The sequence below is a fragment of the Poeciliopsis prolifica genome, unplaced genomic scaffold (genome assembly GCF_027474105.1).
Source record: "Poeciliopsis prolifica strain line A6 unplaced genomic scaffold, Auburn_PproV2 SCAFFOLD044, whole genome shotgun sequence".
Taxonomy (NCBI): Eukaryota; Metazoa; Chordata; class Actinopteri; order Cyprinodontiformes; family Poeciliidae; genus Poeciliopsis; species Poeciliopsis prolifica.
The window spans coordinates 4,680,590-4,705,800 of record NW_026562419.1 but is presented as its reverse complement, the minus strand read 5'-3'; the positions used below and the strand labels follow the sequence as shown (position 1 = coordinate 4,705,800).

General features: G+C 43.2%; 1 protein-coding gene across 1 annotated transcript in view; it reads left to right on the top strand.

Moving 5' to 3' along the window:
• Positions 1–25,211, top strand: part of LOC129376438 (CST complex subunit CTC1-like) — an 81,184-nt gene that overhangs the window by 26,301 nt on the left and 29,672 nt on the right. The window contains 4 exon segments of the mRNA XM_055056073.1: positions 17,097–17,426; positions 18,856–18,978; positions 19,049–19,275; positions 21,466–21,628. Coding sequence (XP_054912048.1) covers positions 17,097–17,426; positions 18,856–18,978; positions 19,049–19,275; positions 21,466–21,628 — 843 coding nt within the window.

Here is a 25,211-nt window from a genome sequence, read left to right as displayed (position 1 = left end):
TCGGCTACTCTTGTCTGCTGTTATGTCATCAATAAACACAAGTGACCCAGTGCCATTGAAAGCCATGCATGCCCATGCCATCACGTTGCCTCCACCATGTTTTACAGAGGATGTGGTGTGCCTTGGATCATGTGCCGTTCCCTTTCTTCTCCAAACTTTTTCTTCCCATCATTCTGGTACAGGTTGATCTTTGTCTCATCTGTCCATAGAATACTTTTCCAGAACTGGGCTGGCTTCTTGAGGTGTTTTTGGGCAAATTTAACTCTGGCCTGTCTATTTTTGGAATTGATGAATGGTTTGCATCTACATGTGAAGCCTTTGTATTTGCTTTCATGGAGTCTTCTCTTTACTGTTGACTTAGAGACAGATACACCTACTTCTCTGAGAGTGTTCTGGACCTCAGTTGATGTTGTGAACGGGTTCTTCTTCACCAAAGAAAGTATGCGGCGATCATCCACCACCGTTGTCTTCCGTGGACGCCCAGGCCTTTTTGAGTTCCCAAGCTCACCAGTCAATTCCTTTTTCCTCAGAATGTACCAGACTGTTGATTTTGCTACTCCAAGCATGTCTGCTATCTCTCTGATGGATTTTTTCCTTTTTTTCAACCTCAGGATGTTCTGCTTCACCTCAATTGAGAGCTCCTTTGACCGCATGTTGTCTGGTCACAGCAACAGCTTCCAAATGCAAAACCACACACCTGGAAACAACCCCAGACCTTTTAACTACTTACTTGATTACAGGTTAACGAGGGAAAGGCCTTTTGAGTTACTTGCAGCCTTTGGAGTCCATTGTCCAATTACTTTTGGTCCCTTGAAAAAGAGGAGGCTCTGCATTACAGAGCTATGATTCCTAAACCCTTTCTCCGATTTGGATGTGGAAACTCTCATATTGCAGCTGGGAGTGTGCACTTTCAGCCCATATTATATATAAATTGTATTTCTGAACATATTTTTGTCAACAGCTAAAATAACAAAACCTGTGTCACTGTCCAAATATTTCTGGCCCTAACTGTATGTCAAAGTCTGTGGTCTCCTTCGCTCTCTCCTGGGGCGTGGACTGGGCTGTCTTGCCTCTACAGCCTGTTCAATGTCAGAACCACTTTCCACATCCCCTGAGACCATGATGTCCACATCCTCTGGTTCAGCAATGTTGATATTTTCCTCATTAGTTTCTGTACAATCACCCTGACCAACTTCTGTTCTGTGCAGAGATTTGTTGGCACAACTGTCCATTTGTGGCACAAATTCTGTAGCCAGGGGGTCCAGTTCAGGTGACCTGTTCGGCTCTGGAAGAGGCCATGTGAAAAGCACATCAGAGAAATCCTCATCTGGAATCTCCTCCTCATTTCCTGTCTGTTGTGTCAGTTCCAAACGTGTTTGCCTCTGTTTGTTGTCATGTCTCTTCTTTGTATTCGTACAGGTTGCATTTGTGTTCTCATCTGAACACAGAGGGAGGAAATCACAGGGCAACAACATATTTCGGTGCAGAACTCTTGTCCTGCCTTTCCCATTTTCTGCCTCCAGTTCAAACACAGGACTTTCCTCCCCCATTTGACGCTTAACTACATAGATGTTATCTTCCCAATAGGAGCGGATTTTGCCTGGCCCTCCCTTTTCAGCCACATTTCTGACAAGTACACGGCTCCCGACTCGCAGTCCTGGACCGTGTATTCTCTTGTTGTACTGTATTTTCCCTCGGTCAGAAGACTTGGCTGCATTCCTGGAGGCAATGCTGTATGCTTCAGCCATCCTTTGTCCCCATCTGTCCACATAGTCCTGGTAGGAACCCAAACCTTGCTCTCGCTCAAGGCCAAAAAGAAGATCAGCTGTTAACTGTGGCGACCTCCCAAACAGCAAGAAGAAGGGAGAGTAACCAGTGGCATCATTAACAGTGCAATTATATGCATGTACGACTTTGTGGAGATGATTTTTCCAGTCTGTTTTCTGTTCCTCCGTTAGCGTTCTTAACATCGAAAGAAGAGTCCTGTTAAATCTTTCTGTTTGTCCGTTCCCCTGTGGGTGATAGGGGGTGGTGTGTGAGCCCTTAACACCAGACAGTTCTTTCAGGTGATGTATCAACCTGTTTTCAAATTCTCGTCCTAAATCATGATGCAATTTTTCTGGAAAGCCAAATCTGAGACAAAAGTCATTAAACAGTTATCTGCCACTGTTTTTGCTGATTTATTTGTAGTTGCGTAAGCCTGAGCAAAGCGGTGTGTAGTGGTCCATAACTACCAGAATGTACTCAAAACCACCTCTGCATTGTTCCAAATGCAAAAAGTCAACTGACACTAGCTGAAATGGGTGAGTGGTCTCTATGCTCAACACATGCCTGTCTATTAGGTTTTCTTTTGGTGACAAAATGTTCAATGTCCCTTTGCATTTTTGGCCAAAAGAAACGATCCCTAATCAGATTGAGTGTCCGCTCTGAGCCCAAGTGACCCATTTGTTTATGTAATTCATCGAGCACCAACGGATGGTACACTGAAGGAAGAATTAGTTGTTTTTTGGTTTTGGTTGTTCTAAACATTGTTCCATCCTCTGTGATTTTTAGTTTGCTCCACTCTCTAGCCAATGCTTTAAACTCAGGACTCTCAGTTTGGAGTTCATGTGCAGCAGGTCTTTTGTTTTGCAGCTTATACTCGTACATTTTACCTATTACAGGGTCTTGCCGTTGTGCTGCACAGATTTCCTGTCTTGGTATTGGTTGAATTGTCTCCAAAAGTCTTTCTGCTCCTGATTGTTGCTGCAGGACACCAAAAGAGACTGCATTCAACATTGGTGCTGGTTCTGCTTGCTGCACTAAGATACCCTGTGTCGGAGCAGGAATACTTCCTAAAAGTTGTTTTTGAGGGAAAAGATTTCTGGCGCCAGAAAGGTCGATCTGACCCGGTTTTATCTGGAAAGTACAAAATGTTGGACCAAAACTCGGGTTGGAAAGTACGCTGTTTAGACAGATAAGAACAACTATTATTATTAATTGACTTGTTTTGCAGTTCTGAAATGGAGCAGATGTTCAGATGAGAGGTCAGTAAGAATTCGTGGAAACTCCAACACACACTCAGTCAATGGGCAGCCAGAATCTTGACGCAAAACCGACGTCACTGGAAGCTATAAGAATGTCTGTAGACAAAGAACGGGGAGATTTTGGGGACTTTGATTTTGAGACTTTGAGTTTGAGAAATAATGTTTGTAATGATGCATCCGTGGTAGAAGATGTAAATAAATCTCCCGACCCGTCGTGGCTGGCAGTAAGAACTCGTCTCTGTGGTTTGTTATGTTTATCTATATATTTGAGAGTTATTCGCCTCACAATTCTACGATACCTGCTGTGCGGCTATACAGCGTCTAGACTAATTGTTTGTGTGCAGCTTCTCATATAGCCTTCAAAATCAAAGACCATTCAAGATGACCCATCTGCATCTGTTTTTCCAGATCTGTATTTTATGGTGAAATTGAAATCTGCTGACTCAGCAACCCAACGCTGACCTGATGCATTTCATTTTGATGTTGTCTAAACAGAAGTGAGTGGATTATTGTGAGTGTAAACCACAAAAGATGGGGCATGAAACAAATAATCTCTGAAGTGCTCACAGACAGACCATTTTAAAGCTAAAAACTCCAGTTTACCTGCATGCATATGATAATTTTTCTCTGGTGGGGTTAGAGTTCTAGATCCATAAGCTATAACTCGTAGCTTGCCGTCTCTGCGTTGATAGAGAACTGCCCCTAATCCTGCTTGAGAAGCATCAGTATGCAGCACAAATGGTTGGTTTAGGTCTGGGTATCCTAGAATAGGAGGGTTTGTCAATTTGTCAACTAGGCAGCACAGAATTTGATGATGAGTTTCTGTCCATTTAACAGGGAATGATGAGGGCAGCTGTCCCCTGTTCAGTTTGTTTTTCCTGTTTTCTACTTTTCTGGTTTTTGAGCCTTGGAGGGGGTTTTTAGCGTCTGCTGGGGTTGCAATCAGTTCATATATTGGTTTTGCGATGCATGAAAAGTCTTGAATATAAGATCTGTAATAAGACAGAAAGCCCAAAATCTGTCTCACCTCTCCCACTGTGCTGGGTTGTTTTTCTCTGAGTGCCAGAACGGGGGCAATCTCTGCTGGATCCATGCTATGACCATCCTACCCAAGAATCTAACTCTTGGCTTAAAAAGTTCACACTTCTTAGCAGTAAGTTTAACCCCATGTTTCTGGTATCTTTGTAAGACTGCTCTTACATGTTCAACATGGTCCTCAAGTGATTTACTGTGAACCAAATTGTCATCAAGATAAGGTAGGCAGACATCATCACGCAAACCCCACAAACACTCCTCCATGCTTCTCTGAAATTCTGCTGGTGCTGAACTGAGTCCAAATGGGATTCTAGTCCATTGATATAGACCCCATGGAGTAATAAATGCAGTGAGTGGCTGGCTGTCCTCATCTAAAAAACCCTGATGATAAGCCTTTCCCTGGTCCAATACTGTAAACCAGGAGCTACCGGTCAGGCTGTCCAGCATGTCTTGTATTCTGGGAATAGGATGTCTATCAGGTACTGATTTGCGATTAAGTTCTCGATAATCTACACAAAGTCTGAGCTCGCCTGATTTTTTTTCTCACGCAGACTATCGGCGAAGAATAGGATGACTTTGATTTTGTAACCCAGCCTCTGTTTATCAGATCCTGTAGGTAGGTTTTTACTTCCTGGTGCAGGGGTTTAGGCACACTAATGTAGGTCTTTTGAACTGGTGTCTGATCTTTGAGGGTAATGTGCATGCGAAGACTGGGAATACAACCAACATCATTTTCGTCTTTGGCAAAAGCTTTACACTCCTCTCTGAGCATTGTTTTCACTGCAAGCAGCTGCTCACCAGTTAAATGATCTAACTGTACAGGAGGATCCCAAACGTTACTCATGTCACTGCTGGCAGGGGATGAGGCTTTAACATCTGCATCACTTGTCATGTTGTTAGTTTGTTGGTTCTCTACTGGTTGCAAAGCAGCTGGGTATATTGCTTTTACAGCCTCGATGTGGCCTAGAATAAGGCGTGGTTTTAAAGTTACATTATAACCTGTGGTGTTGGTGACAGACACCGGGACCAAGACTGAGGTGCCCCTCTTCACTTTAAACAGTACCTCTTGCATATAAAGTCCTTCTGGATTGCTGGTATTCAGCGTAGAACAAAATAACATTACAGTGTCCTCGTCAGCCTGTATGTGGGTTCGACAACGAATGGTTCGAGTTTCATCAGAGCCAAGGATAACTTTACGCCATCCTGTTTTTACTTGAATCTCCTTTCCAGGATTCTGGGATGTCTGTATTAACTGGATGATAGTCTTTGCAGAATCAACATCAATGTCAAAAGCACTGCTCACTATGTTAGCAATATCATTTTTATTACCTTGTTGCTCCAATTGCTCTTTGATGACTTCCTCTATCACATTGTACCCTACTATAGGGTCTTGAGCCACATTTGGGTCGCTAGAGACGAGCACGGGCACTAATAGGCTAGAGCTGGATGTTTTAATCCCAGTAAGTTTAAAATCTATGGGAATCCACCCCATAAATGGTATTTCCGTTTGATTAGCAGCGATCCCGTTTAATGGTTCTGGTCCCAGAAGCTCATCTATCTCCCTTATAGTGGTGTGAGGCAAATGCTCTGCTCTCCAGTTGTCATTTATCACTGTAGCCTGTGCACCTGTGTCCCACAGTGCTACAACTGGTGAATTGTCAAAAGTGCAGCTCACCATTTTACGCCTACCAATTAGCTTTACTAGTTTCTTCCCCTTTTTATCTGAGGAAATGTCAAAATTGTCTACAAGTGGAAAACAACTCTTTTCATTTTTTTCACCCAGATATTGTTCTGCTAGTCTCACAGCTTTACATGTGTGCTTATGTCTGTGCCAGTGTTGTGTCTGACATGCTTTGGAACAATACATGGTAGCTGAGCAACCTGAACACCTCTGGAGTGGAGCATCAACTGTTTCTTCCCGGTGGCAGAAAAGGCAGCAGCGGGACTCTACATGTGGTGGCTGGGTCACTGCTGGTCCCATGGCAGTGGCCCTCCGATGTTTTCCTGCTGCTGACGTGGAGCTCTGCATCCTCTGGAGATGTGACCCGGCTGGCCACATTTGAAGCAATGGGTGCAGTCGTCTCCTTTTCCATTGCTCTGGCAGGCTCTGCAGCCCCTCCTTCTCTGGGTACCCCTGGCGTCCGATGTCCTCTTTGGAGCATGCCACTTACTGGTGTTCAGGGAAGCGATGAACATCTGCTTTACCTCTGCAACCTCGTTTCTAAGTTCGCTCACCAAGGTGTGCATTTCAGGTGGAGCAGGAGCTGTCGTCTTTTCGTCCTTGGTTTGAGATCTGCTACGTGGTTCATCTTCAGTGAGCAGCTGGTTGATCCTTGTGGTTTTTGAGCCGTTTCTCTTTAATTTATTTAGCCGCTCTGTCTCAAGATTTGAAGCTTCATTAAGTTTCTCAATCAGTATTTCATCGGTCACATCAGGGTCGTCAAGAAATGTCTTGATCTGAAATTTGATGTTATCATTTTGCAGTCCTGTACCCATTGATCTTAAAAACTTTCTTCTCACCAGGTCCACGCTGTAGTCTTCTGCTTCTTCATTCCTGGATGCATATAAAAGCCTGTCTTTAAGCTCTATGGCCCTGAATAAAAAATCTTGAGCTGACTCTTTTGGGTCCTGGGAAAGATTTACCAGTTTTTGGTACAAGTCAGATGTGTCATCTTCTCTGTAATGTCCTTTTAATATCGTCTTTAACTGTGGGAGCGTCAAATCGGTCTTTATTTCCAGCATATCACGCAGCTTAAGACCAGGGCTGATTGCTCTTATCACTGCTTCAATAACTTCGGGCTCACTGTGACCCTTCCGGAGACCATTTTCTATCTGGTGCAGCAGGCTGGTGTAGGACAGCCGATCACGCTGACCGCTCCCTCCTATTTGGCCACAGATGTGAAACTCACGGCGAATAGTCACCTCCGGTACTTTGGCTGATGAGCTCAACCCGAAGCCGGCAGCGGCTTCCGTTAGTCTGAGTTTTTCAGCTATGGCTTTGACCTCCCCTTCCAGCTCGTCATATTTGCTACTTGTATTGAACGAGTGGAGAATTCCACGACGCTCCTCTTTAACTTCCGGTCTGCCCAGAGCCCATAAAAGTTCCTTTACAAACTGCACACCGTTATTTGGCGTGTAGCTGTGTTCAACTTCATCCAGCTTATTTTCTACAGCCCTCATCAGCTGGCATCTGGTACTTTCTTTCGTGGGCTCCTCCTCTGTAGCAAAGCATTTCAGTTGATAACTGACTTCCAACAGCCGATCGCGACTTAACTGACAAAGCGCGGCTGTGACTTCGTCTGGCAGAGGTTCCAGTTCCATTGTGGGGACTCATAAAAATGTTCTCATACCCCTTGGATGAAAACTGTTCTTAAATCTTTTAAATTTAAGGTCCGATGGTCGGAGAGAGTTTTACTTGAGCGGCGCACAAAGCTATCGTTACCTGCCAACGGTTCTAAACGTCTCCGTTCTTGCGCCGAAAATCCTTTTAAAACATCTCTCCTGGCTGGCTCGCCATTATATGTTGCTGGGCTCCAGCATGTATGACATCCGGAGTTGTCCTTGCTGATTATAAGAAAGGTTTTATTTCCCTTCATACAAAAGTCTGCCTGTCAACATCTAACCCTACCCAGCAGAACGGGAAAAACAGTGTACTGCTGAGCGACAGCGACGCATTCACTGACATCAAGTAAATATGACTACCAAAAAATAAATTCACAAGACGGACACAAAACCAAGTTCAGAAGAAATTAATAAACTACAGTGAACAATGAATGAACTTATAAACAAAACAGAATTGGTGGGGTACCTTATCAACTAATAAATTTGATGTCTCTCACACAAGGACTGCACATTTCTGGACTGAGATGTCTGATGTTGTTCCTGGGATCTGTTGTAGCCACTGCTCCAGTTTGGGGGTTACTGCCCCGAGGGCCCCGATGACCACAGGCACCACTGTGGTCTTCACCTTCCAGGCCCTCTCCAGTTCTTCCCTGAGGCCCTGGTATTTCTCCAGTTTCTCCTTTTTCCTGATGTTGCAATCACTTGGTATTGCTACATCTACCACAACGGCTTTCCTCTGTTGTTTATCCACTACGACAATGTCTGGTTGGTTCGCCATTACCATTCTGTCTGTCTGGATCTGGAAGTCCCACAGGATCTTAGCTCTGGTGTTCTCTACCACCTTTGGGGGTGTTTCCCACTTTGATCTCGGGGTTTCCAGTCCATATTCTGCACAGATGTTTCTGTACACTATGCCTGCCACTTGGTTATGTCGCTCCATGTACGCTTTCCCTGCCAGTATCTTGCACCCTGCTGTGATGTGCTGGACTGTCTCAGGGGCCTCCTTGCACAACCTACACCTTGGGTCTTGTCTGGTGTGGTAGATCTGGGCCTCTATTGCTCTGGTGTTTAGGGCCTGTTCCTGGGCGGCCAGGATGAGGGCCTCTGTGCTGTCCTTGAGTCCAGCTTTTTCCAGCCATTGGTAGGATTTACTGATATCAGCCACTTGGGTTATTTGCTGGTGGTACATCCCATGTAGGGGCTTGTCCTCCCATGATGGTATCTCTGGCACCTCAACCTCCGTTCCCTGTTGTCTGAGACATTCGCTGAGCACATTGTCTGTTGAGGCTTTGTCCCTGATGTATCTATGGATCTTAGTTGTTTCGTCCTGGACAGTGGTTCTCACACTCACTAGTCCTCTGCCTCCTTCCTTGCGGCTCGTGTACAGTCTCAGGGTGCTGGATTTGGGATGGAACCCTCCATGCATGGTTAGTAGCTTTCTGGTCTTAATATCTGTGGCTTTTATCTCCTCCTTTGGCCAGCTAATTATTCCAGCAGGGTATCTGATTACTGGCAGGGCATAGCTGTTTATCACACAGATCTTGTTCTTGCCATTGAGCTGGCTTCTCAGGACTTGCCTTATTCGTTGGAGGTATTTAGCTGTGGCTCCTTTTCTTGTGGCCTCATTGAGGTTGCCATTTGCTTGTGGTATACCTAGGTACTTGTAGCTGTCCTCTATGTCTGCTATTGTTCCTTCTGGGAGTGAGACCCCTTCTGTCACCAGGTGACTCTGAACCCATCCAATCACTAAATAAATGTTTAGAACAGATAAATGTGTGGATGTGCCAAAACTTTCTCCAACTGAACAAAAATAAAACTGATGTCATTATTTTTGGACCTAAAGAGGAACGATCTAGAGCTATAGATCTAGAGCTATAGATCTAGAGTTATAGATCTAGAGTCAATGCACAGCTTCAGTTATTACAACTAAAAACTAGTGATCAGCCCGAAACCTGGGAGTAGTGATGAACTCGGACTTGAACCTTGCGAGCCACATAAAGACAATTACAAAGTCAGCCTTCTATCACCTGAAGAACATCTTCAGGATTAGAGGACTAATGTCTCAGCCAGATCTAGAGAAACTCATCCATGCGTTTATCTTTAGTCGCATTGATTATTGCAACAGCGTCTTCACAGGCCTGTCCAACAAATCAATCCTCCAGCTGCAGCTGATCCAGAAGCTGCTGCTCCTGTTCTCACTAGAACCAGGAAGATAGAGACATAACAGCAGTTTTAAAGTCCCTCCACTGGCTCCCTGTAGTTCAAAGAGTAGACCTTAAAATACTGTTGCTAGTTTATAAATCACTGAACGGTTTAGCGCCACAACACATTAAAGATCTGCTGTTGTTGTATCAACCTTCCTGACTCTCAGGTTCTGGTTCTGGTTCTGCTTTGCATCCCCAGAACCAAGAGAGGAGAAGCAGCTTTCAGCATCTATGCACCAAAACTTTGGAACAAACTTCCAGACAACTGTAAAACAGCAGAAACCCTGACTTCCTTTAAATCTCAACTAAAAACCAGCTGATTAGAATTGTTTTTGAAATGTAATATGTAACAATGTATTGTCTATTATATGTTGCATAACTTTGTGTTCTTGTGTTTATGATGTGAAGCACTTTGAAATGCCTTGCTGAAATGTGCTATACAAATAAAATTTGATTGATTGATTGATTCTGTGTGGATGACCTTCCCCCTCTGTGTGACCAGCCGACCACACTTCTCTAGTCCGAATGACATCCCAATGTCAGTGCTGTAGATCCTGGTGGTGTGGATCAGTGAGTCGATGTCTCGCTCACTCTTGGCGTACAGCTTGATGTCATCCATGTAGAGGAGGTAACTGATGTTGGCCCCATTTTTGAGTCTGTATCCATAGCCAGTCTTGTTGATAACTTGGCTGAGGGGGTTCAGGCCTATGCAGAACAGTAGCGGGGACAGAGCATCTCCTTGGTATATGCCACATTTGATGGACACTTGTGCAAGTGGTTTGCAGTTGGCTTCAAGGGTGGTTTTCCACAGCCTCATCGAGTTTGCAATGAAGGCTCTCAGAATCCTGTTGATGTTATACATCTCTAAGCATTCAATGATCCAAGTATGTGGCATTGAGTCATAGGCTTTCTTGTAATCGATCCAAGCCATGCACAGGTTGGTGTGTCGGGTTTTGCAGTCTCGGGCAACTTGCCCGAGACTGCACAGAGGCCCTCATCCTGGCCGCCCAGGAACAGGCCCTAAACACCAGAGCAATAGAGGCCTGGATCTACCACACCAGACAAGACCCAAGGTGTAGGTTGTGCAAGGAGGGGCCCTGAGACAGTCCAGCACATCACAGCAGGGTGCAAGATACTGGCAGAGAACATGGAGCGACATAACCAAGTGGCAGGCATAGTGTACAGAAACATCTGTGCAGAATATGGACTGGAAACCCCGAGATCAAAGTGGGAAACACCCCCAAAGGTGGTGGAGAACGCCAGAGCTAAGATCCTGTGGGACTTCCAGATCCAGACAGACAGAATGGTAATGGCGAACCAACCAGACATTGTCGTAGTGGATAAAAATCAGAGGAAAGCCGTTGTGGTAGATGTAGCAATACCAAGCGATTGCAACATCAGGAAAAAGGAGAAACTGGAGAAATACCAGGGCCTCAGGGAAGAACTGGAGAGGGCCTGGAAGGTGAAGACCACAGTGGTGCCTGTGGTCATCGGGGCCCTCGGGGCAGTAACCCCCAAACTGGAGCAGTGGCTACAACAGATCCCAGGAACAACATCAGACATCTCAGTCCAGAAATGTGCAGCAGTCCTTGGCACAGCCAAGATACTGCAGGACCCTCAAGCTCCCAGGCCTCTGGTAGAGGACCCGAGTTCAGAGGATAAGAACCACCCGCGGTGGGTGAGAAGGGAATATATATATATATACTGACGCTGTGAAGTTTCTAGAAGTTTAGTAAAAGTAGAAAACCAATACGCCTGATGTTCTTACTGCTGATGAAAGGAGAGTGTTATAAAAAATAGCAGTGCTGAGATCAATCAGTGAGGTCACTGATTATGTGAATAAACAGGTGTTGAACAGGTGACCCTAATGTAGGGATCAAGGCAACTGATGCTGCTGGATGTGTCACAGAGTAACATGTTCAGAAGAAGAACGATCTGTGATCAGAAAGTTAATAAGAAACAAATGAACAACAGAAGCTACTCTGGAGAAAGCTTGACACCTCGCAGGGGGATGGATCAAAGACCAGAACTCTCGTTTAGGCCCAGAGAGACAATAAAGAACTTTGTGTTCTTTATTTTTTTACTTTATGTTTATTGATTGTATTTCTTTTATCAATCACATACAGAAACACAGAATGGAACAAAACTGTCAACAAGGAAATTACTGACATTCTGACAGATGAACAGATACAGGCTGAAAACAGCAGACATATTTACTTTTCCAGTTTTTGAGCAGCATTTAGTGACAATAAATGATTCAGTTATTGTTCTCTAGAAATCTAGTCCATGTTTTTAAAGGTCCGATTGCAGTCTCAGCAGGAACGTTTCCGTTTTGTGGGTTTCTTCCACCAGTTCCAGTCAGTTCTTTAGCGTTGGTGGGTCAGGTTGAAGCCATTCCCAAGTCATCAATGTTTTGGCTGTAGCACTGAAGATTTTTAATTAATATTTGTCACTGATGTTCAGACCCTCAGGAACGGCTCCGAGCAGCAATAACATGCTAGGCTGTTGAAGTTTAAGACCCCAAATTAATTCAATCTTCTCCAAAATGTCCTTCCAATAAGTCTTCATCTTTATGCAGGACCAGGAAATATGGGAGTGATTTGCCTCTGTGTCCCTGCATCCTCTCCATCCATCACCCAGAAGCATTTGGGTTTCTGTAAAACTGCTGCTTTGGTGATCTACAGAAACATCACAGGTTTTCCCAACTGAACTCACAGCAATAGTTTGAGGAAGTTGAAGCACCAGATTCACACATATTTTCCCACTGGTCTTGTGATATTTCAGTATTCAACTCTTCCTCCCATCTTTTCCTAACATAATCTGTTGACATTCCTTTGGATCTCAACAATCCCTGATAAAGTTTGGAAATGTGATTTTGCCAGGTTTGGAGTAAGCTTGTGAAACCAATTGAACTAAATATAGATATAGAAGGATGTCATCAGCATATAGTGCTATTTTATGTTCTCTTGAATTCATTTCTATACTGTGAATATCATTGTTCTCCCTGATTGGCTGGCGAGAGGCTCTATATGAAGTGTTGGGGCAGCCTTGTCCAGTGGATCTCTCCAGCTTTACTGTGTCTGTCAAGCAGCCATTTATCTGGATCCAAGCTGTGGGTGACGCGTATCATGTTTTTATCAGGTTGATTGTGGTATGTGAAAACTCCCAACTGACACAATCGAAAGCCTTTTCTGCATCCAAGCTCATCATTACTGCTGTATGATTTTTAGTCTGAATATTCTGAAATATGTGAAGTGAGCGTCTTGTATTAATTATCCTGAATTTGTCGGCCAGAGACAAACCCGGTTCGGTCCCCGTCAATCAGATCTGAGACAGACGCCTTCAACCTATTGGACAAGATAGATGCATATAGTTTATAATCTTGATTAAGGATGGAAATCGGTCTATATGAGCTGCATAATATTTTGTTTTTCCCCTTTCTTTTTGTATTAGCGTTGTAATTGCTTCAGACCATGATGGCAGTCATTTTTCCTAATGTCCAATTTAATGATTTTAATAATACAGAGGGTAGTTCTTCTTCAAATATCTTCTACCATTTGCCTGGAAGACCATCAGGACCGGGTATTTTTATTATTTTTTTATTTCTTTTTTATCGTCTTTATCAGCTCCTTTTCAGTGATGTTCTCAGTTAAACTTTTGTTCTGACATTCTCCAATTGTTGGCAAGTCCAATGACTTGAGAAATATTTTAACATCTATTTTGCTTTGTTCTTGTTGTGCATACAAAGATTTATAATATGTTTGAAAAGCTTTGTCAATACCATCCAAACTGTTTCTACTATTCCTGTCTGTGATCAATTATGGAACAAATTGACTGGATCATTAGTTTTTTACTAATTCTTCTTGCCAGTAGTTTTGTTGCCTTTGGCCCAGCTTCATGAAACGATTCAGGAATTTATATATTTTTTCTTCCTCTCTTTTATGTATATTCAAAATTTTACTCCTTGTCTCCTGGATTTGTGCATTGGTATAATCAAGTTGATTTTTGATTTGGATGTTCTCCACTTGTTTTAATTTAGTTTGTTTAGTTATTTTTCCTTCTCTTTCTTAATAGCAGTACTTGGTGATATAAATTTATAACTGCCTTCAATGTGTCCCATGAAATATTAGGATTGACTTCCCCGTTGTCATTCACTTCTAGAAAGTTTTTATTTCTGTTTGTATTTCTTTTGACATTTTTATCCTTTAGCAAACTTGTATTTAGTCTCCATATGTTTTTTTGGTCTGGTATTCATTTATTTTTTTTTTTGTTTTTTATACTTGTTACGTTTTTTGTTAGTTGTATATTTTTTAGTTATTAGAAACAAGAAAAGTGTTTTACTGCGTGGGTTAGGGTTAGGGTAGGTTAGCAAAGGCTAACAAGCCTTTTTCCTTAAGGTTTTTTGAAAGAATGTATGGTAGAGACAGCAAGATCTCTTGTGTCCAGAAAGCAAAGTTTGAAAAAGTCAGCTTGTCACGCAGGACAGTGACTCGGCGTGTGGAACTGATTGATGGAGATTTAGTCAGCGAGTTAAACAAAAAGTCCTTTCATTTTAATTCACTAGCACTGGATGAAAGACATTGCTCAGCTCCTCATGTTTATCAGAGGGATAAATGACAGTTTTTAGATAACAGAGGAGCTTTTGAGCATGGAACCACTGAAGGGGAAAACGCGAGGAGAGACTTATATGAACAGGTGTCTGCTGTCATGGAGAGAATGAAGCTGCCTTGGAGTAAACTTGCCAGTGTCACCACAGATGGATCGCCAAATTTAACTGGAAAAAACATGGGGTTGCTGAAGAGAGTCCAAGATAAAGATTCTTCACTGCATCAAGAATCTCTGTGTAAGTCTGTATTGCAGCTTCATCATGTTGTGGATCCTGTAGTAAAACTTGTTAACTTCATACGAGCAAAGGGACTTAATCAGTTCATTACGTTCCTAGAGGAAACCGATGCGGATCACCAGGACTTACGTCACCACTCTCTGTCTGCTGGTTAAGTTTGGGGAAAGTGTGCCAACGAGTGTTGGAGCTCAAAGAGGAGATTCGTTGGTTTTTGGAGCTACTGGGGAAATCTGACGAATTCCCTGAGTTGAGCGACGAGGATTGGCTTTGTGACTTTGCTTTTGCTGTGGACATATTGTCCCACATGAATGAGCTGAACGTTAAACTGCAGGGGGGAAAGATCAGTTTGTGCAACATGTACACAAATGTGAGAGCCTAAATAAGGATTTTGCAGGAAAATGTCAAACAAATCTGCTCATTTTTCAAACATGGCCATGCAGAACACACAAAAACACGAAGAAATACTGCAAATCACTGGACGACATGAATTCTGCCGTCGGTTCACTGATTGTGAAAGAATTGAAAAGTCACTTCAGCTGGTGTCCTGTCCCAAGACCCCGAAACAGCACCGCATGAGGTGCTATTGGAGCTGATCGATCTCCAGTCTGACTCCGTCTCAAAAGAGAAGTTCAGATCTCTTAAACTGAATGACTTTTATGCTTCTCTTAATGAAGCCACATTTCCAAACCTCCGGAGGATGGCACAGAAGATGCTGGTATTGTTTGGCTCCACCTACGTGTGTGAGCAACTTTCAGCGTCATGAACATCAACAAAGCCCGTCACAGATCCGGTTAACTGACCAACACCTCAGATCGATTCTAAACTAAAATCCAGACTTTGATGCACTGGCAAAAAAGGAGAACAACAACACTGTTCCCACTGAGATATGAGTTTCTTTACTGTCTGATGAAAAAAAAAAAAACAACTTTAGCATTTATGCGGCAGCGGTACAGTAGCTTAATTAACATGCCGATTATCGCTCTCATTTTAAATACCCCTTTCTTTCGTTGGGTGATAATATTGTAACGATTCTGTGTTTTAGTTCTGCTGGGGTTCACATGGTTATGTGTTAAAAGTTACATTGTGTTGCTTATTGTTACATGTAGCGTTATGTACTTCCTCTAACTGCTGACTCCCATTCACACGTGATAGGCCTGTCATGTAGGTGGGGGGTCAGAGGTCAGGAGGAGCAGCAAGGCGGTTGAACTGTCAGGGAGTGAACCAGCTTGTTAGGAGCTGCAGCCGTAATAATAGCAGCTCCTATTCTTATTTCTAATAAATCCTGTTTGACGGGACTACAGCTACAGTGTTAGCATCATTATAATATGTTCTGAATGTTGAAAGTGATTCCATTGATCTTTTAACACTAAATGTTAATTTCTTTATATTTGCACCTTCATTTGTGTTTTCCATACATTTCAATACCCAACTTTAATAAATGACATTGTGTCCAAATGCTCCTGGCCCTCTGCCAAATTTGACAACCCATTCTGGCCCACAAGACAAAACGTTTACTAACCCTGGTTTAGATCCAACAAAGACGAAACCTATGAAGAAGTTCAGAAAATGATGAGATAAAATGGTATCAAATGGTTTGAAATGGCAATAAAAAAACAGAAAGTTGAGAAAGAAAAATAAATAATGGACCAGAGAATAACCAAAATGACAAAGAATCAGGCAATCAGCCATAATCAACCAATAATCAGCCAGTGATCAGCTCCAGGATCAGAGGAGAGAAGGTCTGTGATTGGCTGTGAATTCTGTGCCAGCAGGGGGTCCCACAATGTCCTGTTGTTTAAATAAAGACGTGCTGAAGCTACAACTTGAACATATTGATTGGCCTAGAAAGAAACGACGTAATATTTTATGGACTGATAAAGTAAAATTGTTCTTTCTGGTTCTAAGGGCCACAGACAGTTTGCTGTCAGACTCTGAATTGAAGCCTCAGTGAAGATGATGAAGCACGGCGGTTCAAGCATCATGATGTGGGATGTTTCTCATGGTGTTGGGATGGAGCTTGAGTTCAACAGTGTTGCTAAATGTTTCCTTCAACAAGACGACGACTCCAAACCCTCAGCAGGCAGCAAATCATCAGACCAACAGAAAGTAATGAAGAGGCAGCAGAACCTCTGGAATCATAGAAAACTGGACATGAAACATGAAGTTCATGAGGCAAAACTAGAAAATACTGAGGAACTGAGGAACAAAGGTCCAGAGGAACCTGCAGGACCTGCTGACCGGAACCAGCAGGAGGTCCATGGACTCCATGGAGCCCAGATATGAAACTGTGTTTATGCAGCTAAATATTAGTTTATGATTCTCAGGAAAGATTCATATTTCTGCTTTTCTTAGTTTATTTTTGAGTTTGTAAAGAAAGTTTTCAGCACTGCTATTTTTGAACATTATGTTTCTTGACTTTCTGTAAAATGTAGTTAATATTCAATTAATTTTTTCACCTCTTTGCTTTGAAATAAAATGTCCTCAATGCGTTAAAATACAATTTATTTGAAGAATTTTGAGGTTTGATCACCTTTTTAAACACACTGACGTTATTATGAACATAACTAAATATATGTGTGTCTGTGTGTGTGTTTGTATATGTGTGTGTCTATGTGTGTATATCTCTGCCTGTGTGTGTGTGTGCAGGGCAGCAGGCTGTGGTGGGCCCAGTGTGTGTGTGTTGGTGTCACAGTGTGTGTTACGGCTCTCAGAGTGTGTGTTCTCAGAGGATGGAGAGGAAACGGCGTGCTGTGTGTGACCGACAGATCAGAGATACACACTCAATACACACCTGGACACACACACTCTGAGGCTACACACACACTGGAACACACACACCCAGAGGACCCGGAGCCCCTCCCCCTCTCTGCGCCTGACCCCACCCACTCTGACCAGCTGCTGGAGGAGGCGGAGCCTGAGGAGCTCCCTGTCCAATCAGGAGGGAGAATTAAATGTTCCAGAGTCATCAGCTACCAGGTAGGAGGCTTCTGATTGGCTGTTTTTATCTAGGAGGCTTCTCATTGGCTGTTTTTATCCAGGAGGCTTCTCATTGGCTGTTAGTACAGTATAAAAGATAATTGTTATATATTTTTTGTTCATCTTAGACCAACAGATGCTAAATGTAGCTTTATCTCAGACTCCGACATCCCTGTGAAATCAACACTATATCAACACAGCTTCCTGTGTTGATGCAAGGAGCGGCCATATTGAACTGTTGGCAGGAGGAGCGGCCATATTGAACTGTTAGCGGGAGGAGCGGCCATATTGAACTGTTGGCAGGAGGAGCGGCCATATTGAACTGTTGGCAGGAGGAGCGGCCATATTGAACTGTTAGCAGGAGGAGCGGCCATATTGAACTGTTAGCAGGAGGAGCGGCCATATTGAACTGTTAGCAGGAGGAGCGGCCATATTGAACTGTTAACAGGAGGAGCGGCCATATTGAACTGTTAGCAGGAGGAGCGGCCATATTGAACTGTTAGCAGGAGGAGCGGCCATATTGAACTGTTAGCAGGAGGAGCGGCCATATTGAACTGTTAGCAGGAGGAGCGGCCATATTGAACTGTTAGCAGGAGGAGCGGCCATATTGAACTGTTGGCAGGAGGAGCGGCCATATTGAACTGTTAGCAGGAGGAGCGGCCATATTGAACTGTTAACAGGAGGAGCGGCCATATTGAACTGTTAGCAGGAGGAGCGGCCATATTGAACTGTTAGCAGGAGGAGCGGCCATATTGAACTGTTAGCGGGAGGAGCGGCCATATTGAACTGTTGGCAGGAGGAGCGGCCATATTGAACTGTTAGCAGGAGGAGCGGCCATATTGAACTGTTGGCAGGAGGAGCGGCCATATTGAACTGTTAGCAGGAGGAGCGGCCATATTGAAGCATGGAGTCTTGTAATTAGTAACTGGGTTGGTCGAAGCTTCTCCCAGTTTCCAACTGGAAAATCTGACTTGTGTTACTGAGGATTTTAAAAATGGGAAGTTAGAATTTCCCAGTTCCAACAACAACTACAGCATCATGTCTGTCTGCACCAGTTGTTTCCACTGTGGGACCCCAGAGGTCAGGGGTCATGACCTCCAGAGACTCCACTGGGTTTAACATTTAAATATAACAAATATTTTCTCCGGCAGGTTTAGGATTAGGAAATTATTTTTCTGCCTTTAATTTTCAAGCTGTGATTTTTGTTTAATGCTAAATGTTCAGATATTTATATAGTCCAGGTCCAATCAGAACCAGTCCTGGTTATTATCTAGCAGGCCTCTGATTGGCTGCCGCTAGCTAGCAGGCTTCTGATTGGCTGTCCCATGAACTTGGTAACAGCCCATTGCTCCAGTCCCGGTTCTGGTCCTGCAATGAAACAGATGCAATGTTTACCTGAGAGCTAAGCTCCGCCCCTCTCCTGTGATAGGGCACGGTGACGGAGGTGGTGAGTGAGGGGGCGGGGCTTTACCTGCTGGACGGGAAGGTGGGGCTTTGCCTGGCTTATCAGCCGCCAGCGAGGAGGAAACTGAGACCCGGAGACCAGGTGGAGGTGAGAGCTGCTGCTGGACACTGATCTGACCCCTGACCTCTAATCTGACCATCTGTTCTCCGTCCTCCAGCTGCATCAGGTCCACTTCCTGTTCCGGCCGAGCCCTGACTTCCCTCCCAGCATGCTTTGCTGCTGCCTCTCGTCCCTCAGGGTGTCGGCGTTCAGCCGGGTGGGCGGGGCCTCCAGAGAGCCCGGTTGCCCTGGAGACGGAGTGTTGCCACGGTTACTGCTGCAGAGCATCAGAGGACTGGACCAGTACCTTTGGACCTGCAGGATGGCCTCTCAGCTGGCCCACAGGTGATGGTTCTGGTCCGGACCGGTCTGACCCGCTTTCACCCTGTATATCGGGTCCTAAAGGTTCTGAAGGTTCTGATGGTTCTGATGGTTCCTCTGCCCTAAATAATGATGTTTTCATAACTGATGGTGTTAAAGTCAGTTTAACAGCTGCTGCTGTTTATAAATATTTCTTCCTATTAATGATGATAAATGATCATCATAAATGATCATCATAAATGATCATTATAAATCAAATAAATGATCATTATAAATCAAATAAATGATCATTATAAATCAAATAAATGATCATTAATGATGATAAAATCCTCCATGATCTTCAGACATTTGAGGTTTTTAGTCTGCTTTTTCTTGCTCTTTGTGTCGCGCTGCTACACGCAGACCTGTGGTAGCCATAACAACATGGCCGACCTGACCCATCTGCTCCTCTGACCCTCAGATATTAATTTCTAATATTATTAGTCTGATTCTCCTGTAGTTTGTGTTTCTCCAGGTGAAATGCTGATGGATCTATGTAGATTTTATCAACTAGATTTCACTCAGAGGACCAAACAGTTTCCTCCATTTATTCATCAGAGAGTCAGAATATAGTTTTACATTTGGTCCAGAGGAAGCTAAAACCTTTAAACAAACCCAGAATAATAAAATAAATAAGTATTAATAATCTGTACATAAGTTATCAAATTAATTTCACTCATAATCTGTGTTTCTCTCTCTGTTCATATTGAGTTTCTGAGTCTCCATGTTGTTCTGTCTCTTCCTGATTCTTCCCAGGTGTCTGGTTTCTATGGTTACCCTCAGTGTGTTTAACCCCACCTGTTTCTGATTGGATCCTGATCGTCTCTCATCACTTGTTGGTTCATTTGTTTTCCCCGTTGCTTCCTGTGTTGAGCTTCAGCTGTGCTGTTTTGGACTGTGGACTGTTTTAGTTTTTTAAACTTTATTTTTATCATTTTAGGATTTTTCCAAGAACACATACAGACATTGAACAGTTAGACCTCCCTTGAACAAAAGTTACAGTAAAAAGAAAAGAAAAGGTAATTTCATCAGTTATCCAGTTGGTGTCAGACTGATGATGATCCATTTCCTCCAGGATATTTTATATTTATTAGTGTCAAGTCTTAATGAAAAGTTCAGTCTCTGCATTGCATGAATTTCCTCAATTATGTTCTTCATTTATTTGATAAATATCTTCGTTATTATTTTTCTTAATCTAATCCTCAATAAATTAATAGATGAATTTCTATCATCACTAAATCAGCCAAACTCTCAACAATCAGTTCAATCATAAAAATCACCAATCAATCAACTCCAGATTTCATCAATACAATCAATTCTTCAGTCCATCATGGCCGCCACCAGGTGTTAACATGTCGGGTCAGCTGGAGGTCAGTCGACTCCAGATCAGTCCGACCTCCGACCTCATGAACAGTTTCTGCCCGACCGTCTGCAGATCCACCAGGATCAGAGAGACGCTGAACTTCCTGTTTTGATTTCCTGCTTTTTTACTGTGTAAAACAGTGAGAGCGTCTTTTCTTTTTCTTGTCCTTTCCTCATTTTTCTTTTTTTCTTTTTATTCTAATTTGACTTTACAATTAGAAATCAACACAAAAACCATCAAACAGGAAGAGAGTAAAAAACCCAAACAGAACATTTTTATCATCATTTATCTAAGTGATGATCATTTAAACATCTGCTGAGGATCAGTGTGTGTGTGTGTGTGTGTGTGTGTGTGTGTGTGTGTGTGTGTGTGTGTGTATTTACCTTGTTCTGTGTACAGTATGGTTCTGGCCTCCTGCTCCTTGTGGGAAAATTTTTTGGGCCCCATGAGGGGAAAAACTTTCTGAACCCAGAAACCTGCAAAACTGAGTTTTGTTTTGACTGTAGAAATGAATGGAAACCATTGAAAGTCCCACAAAGACAGAGAAACTGAGTGTGTGTTGTCTTATTTCAGTGCTGAATGAACCAAAACATCAAACTGCAGCTCAGCTACATGCTAATGCTGTCCAAGCTAACAGAGCTGATCTACTTCCTGCTTCCTTGATATTACATAAATGAAAATGTTTCCTGATCTGTGAAACTTTTGGATCTTTTCTAGTTTCATCATTAATAATAAACATGGCGTCACTTTGTCAGATTCTGTCTCATGTCTCCAACATGTCCCACTAACTGTCCCCTTTCCTCTGTCTCCAGTCTGGTCCCCACCGACCCCCCCCGTCCTCCTCTTCATCCTCCTCTTCCTCGCTGCGTCTGTCTTCTGTCCTGGAAACTATCAGAGACCCTGTGGACACAGAGAGGACAGAGAGACATCTACTCTGAGATGCTGGACAGGCCTCACCGCTGTCCTCTGGAGCAGGTGAGAAGGACCTGCTGCAGCTAACAGGAAGGGGCGGGACTACTGTCAGTCTCAGACCTTATATGGGAATGGAATCATTGCACTCCGGATGTGAAGGGGGCGCTGTTTCCTATATTATCCACAGTCTGCTGTTTTTATTTATTTTCACCTTTAGGATTGATTTTCACTCTCAGCATGTATTGATCTTCTCTCTATTATTTACTTTAGAGCAGATCACAATTTTAACTAATTCTGTAACTTCCTGTGTTTTTCTAAATCTGCTCTTTAGTCGCATCTTTTCAAGCCTGATACTGCCTCTAGTGGTGTGGGGTGGTAATAGAGATGAGGAATATGAGGAAAATCTAATATTGATATATTTTGCTATGTCACAAAACATGATATATATCATATATTTTTAAATGAGCTCCGATGTCATTTTAAACTATAGATCCATTGCAGCAGGACGACACCCAATCATGATTTAACTAAGATAAAAATATGGAGGTAAAGTGAAGTAGGTCAGTTATCCTTGACTTTGACAAACTTAAATAGATGTGATGTGGAAAAAGATGAGTTTTGGACAGATCATCAGTAAAGCAGGTATTTAAATTATCTGTGTTAGGGTGGCTAATAGCAGCGGTGGCTAATAGCAGCGGTGGCTAATAGCAGCGGTGGCTAATAGCAGCGGTGGCTAATCGATCACAGTGATCACTTTTAATAAAAGCAAAATACACATGGAGCCTAAAAACCCAAAACTATAACTGAATGTTCTGCTCTATGTGGGAAATGTTTGAGTTTCTGGTCCTGAATCCTGATACATAAAGTTGGGTTGTTGTCGGTTATGTCTGACATCAACACATCTTGTTGTTGGATGCAGAATGAGATGCAGACGCTTCATGAGTATCATAAAGCCGACATGAGTGAGAAAAAGAAAAAGAAGTTTGAGTTATTTTCTCATGTTATGTCACTAAATGAATCCAATCTATGTCTCCAGGTTTCTGGTTCTACCAGCTGAACTGCAGGTAAAGAAAAGTTCAGGGGAATAAATCTGTGGATCAACCTTTAATAGTTTGATAACATGTTTCATAAATGACCTCATTTTGTTGGACATCCACCATATAAAATCCAAACCAAATTATTGATCCATCTGTTCAGAACTAAACCAGTTCATCTGATTCCTCTTCAGTTTCCGTCTCATTCACGGCTCTGATTGGTGGAAAATGTTCAGGTTGGGAGAGGGAACTAAAGGTCATTTTACTTCTATAGCACATTTTCAGCAACAAGGCAACACAAAGTGCTTTACAGGAATTAAAAAGAAATACAAACAAAATAACAAACTAAAGGACAGAGCAAAAGAAGATAAATAATCTAATAATCTAAAGTATGTAAACTTGATGCTCCTGTTCAGGGTTTCTAAGTTTCCTCTGGTCTGATTTCATTTCTGGGTCGGAAGAACAGGAGTCTAAAAATAATCTAACAATGTTGATCCAGACATTTCCTCTTCTGGTCTCTGCATCTAAATAGTGAATATTCTACAGTTTCTGATACAATAAGCTACAGTCACTTCTGGGTTAAAAGTGAGTCACGACTTCCGGTTGGACAGGTTCCATAGTTCCTCCCTCTCTTTGGTTCTGTCCAAATGTCAGCCGGGCTCTGATTGGCTGCTTGGCTGGATGGACGGGGCTTCCGGTGCACGAAGCGGAAACATGGCGCTGAGCAGAATCCCTGCTGCAGGTCCGACACACACACACACACACACCTAACTGGACCGGGCCGAGTCTGACAGAACCAGTCAGTAACTGTGACTGAGTTCTGCTCAGTGAAGGGTTCAGCTTGTCTGGACCTGATGGAGATTCATTTTCTATAAATATCAATACGATACTTTATTACATTCTAACATCAAGCACAACAATATATAGAAGAATCTGTTTCATCCCGATGCATGGGGGGAGTTAGGGGGTATTAGTGGCATTAGGATCATTGACCACCCACAGTGTCACCTGTTCACCCACTGCAATGCTAACGGCTCAATGCTAACAGCTAGGTTACCTTTAATGCTAACTAATATTCATACTAGCATCTACCCCAAGATGGAGCAGACGCTTTTTCTGAAGCTCCCACCTTGAACATCAATACTGTGTTAAATTTCACTTCCTGTTTGTTAATCCAACAGTAACTATAGTTACACTGGAACCGCGACCAGTCAGTCTAATGATGAGCAGAACAAAAAGAGAAGAGCAGAAAAAGGACAAGGGAAACATCATGGCGGTGCTAACAGCTATGCTAGCTGACCACATGGTAATCCAGTGCTTCTCAAATAGTGGGGCGGGCCCCCTTTGGGGGGCGCGGTGCGATACCTGGGGGGGCGTGTGATCCTGGGGAACAGGCTTTTTTTTGGCCGTACTAGTATAAAGTGTAATTGCGCACAGTAGACGGCAGTGGCGCTCTCATTGTTACTTCTGTCACGTTTGCGACAGTGCAACATTTTACGACTTACAAGACAACAGGTTTGCCTTGGTTAGCAGTGTTAAGTCAACAAAAAGCTCCGACTGCGTTCTGTCTATGGCGTCCGTTATTCAACAACCCCCAACATGAAAAAGTTTTTCACAGGGATGAAAAGAAAAGCGGAGAGAGACAAAGATAATGAGACAACAGAAAGTCAACCGAAAGCTAAGAAGAGGAAATACGACGAAGCGTATTTAGCGCTTGGCTTCACTGTGACTACAGTTGGAGAAGAGGAAAGACCGCTGTGTTTGCTGTGTCTAAAAATGCTTGCAGCGGACAGCATGAAGCCAAATAAATTAGCGCGTCACTTAAATACGTTACATCCCAATCACGCCGATAAGCCGCTAGAGTTTTTTCAGCGAAAAAAATGTTAATAAGGAAAAAATGTTATGCAGAGATGGATAGTCACGGTGGGGAATGGGGGGCGCGTATAGTTTTCTTCTTGCTAGGGGGGCGTAACGGAAAATAATTGAGAAGCACTGTGGTAATGACTACGCTAGCTGACCACATGCTAACGGCTATGCTAGCTGACCACAAGTAATCCCTCTCAGCGTTGTTCAGTGAGGCGCTTATAAACTTGAAACAAACTGGAGCGCTTTGAATCTACCATTTCTACCCACCAGCAGCGTATTTCATCTCTACCATGAACAATGACACACAGGATATTCAAGCCTAGCTAGCGACGGTGACCAGAGAGAACAGCAGACTGAAAGCTAAGCTAATTGGTTTGGAAAGTAGGAGCCGTCGTAACAACGGCAGGTTGGTAGGACTGAAGGCTTAGAAGGATCGCACCCAACAACATTTCCCTCATAACTACTTCTGGAGATCTTCAGGGAGGATACGTTGAAAGAGGATCTTGCTCATCAGATGCTAACAGAGAAACCAGGCCCCGTGAGAAACCCAGAGCTGTAATTGTGTTTCCACAACTATCAAACCAAGGAGCTTGTTACACAAAGCCAGAGAATTAAGAGGCAAGTTGAAGTACAAGGGTACCCTGTTTCACATTTATGGAGATTATTGCCCAGAGATTTGCACTCAGCTTACCACTGGATCATGAAAGACTGTATGATCGAGGACTCAGGCTGCTCTGCGCTACCCA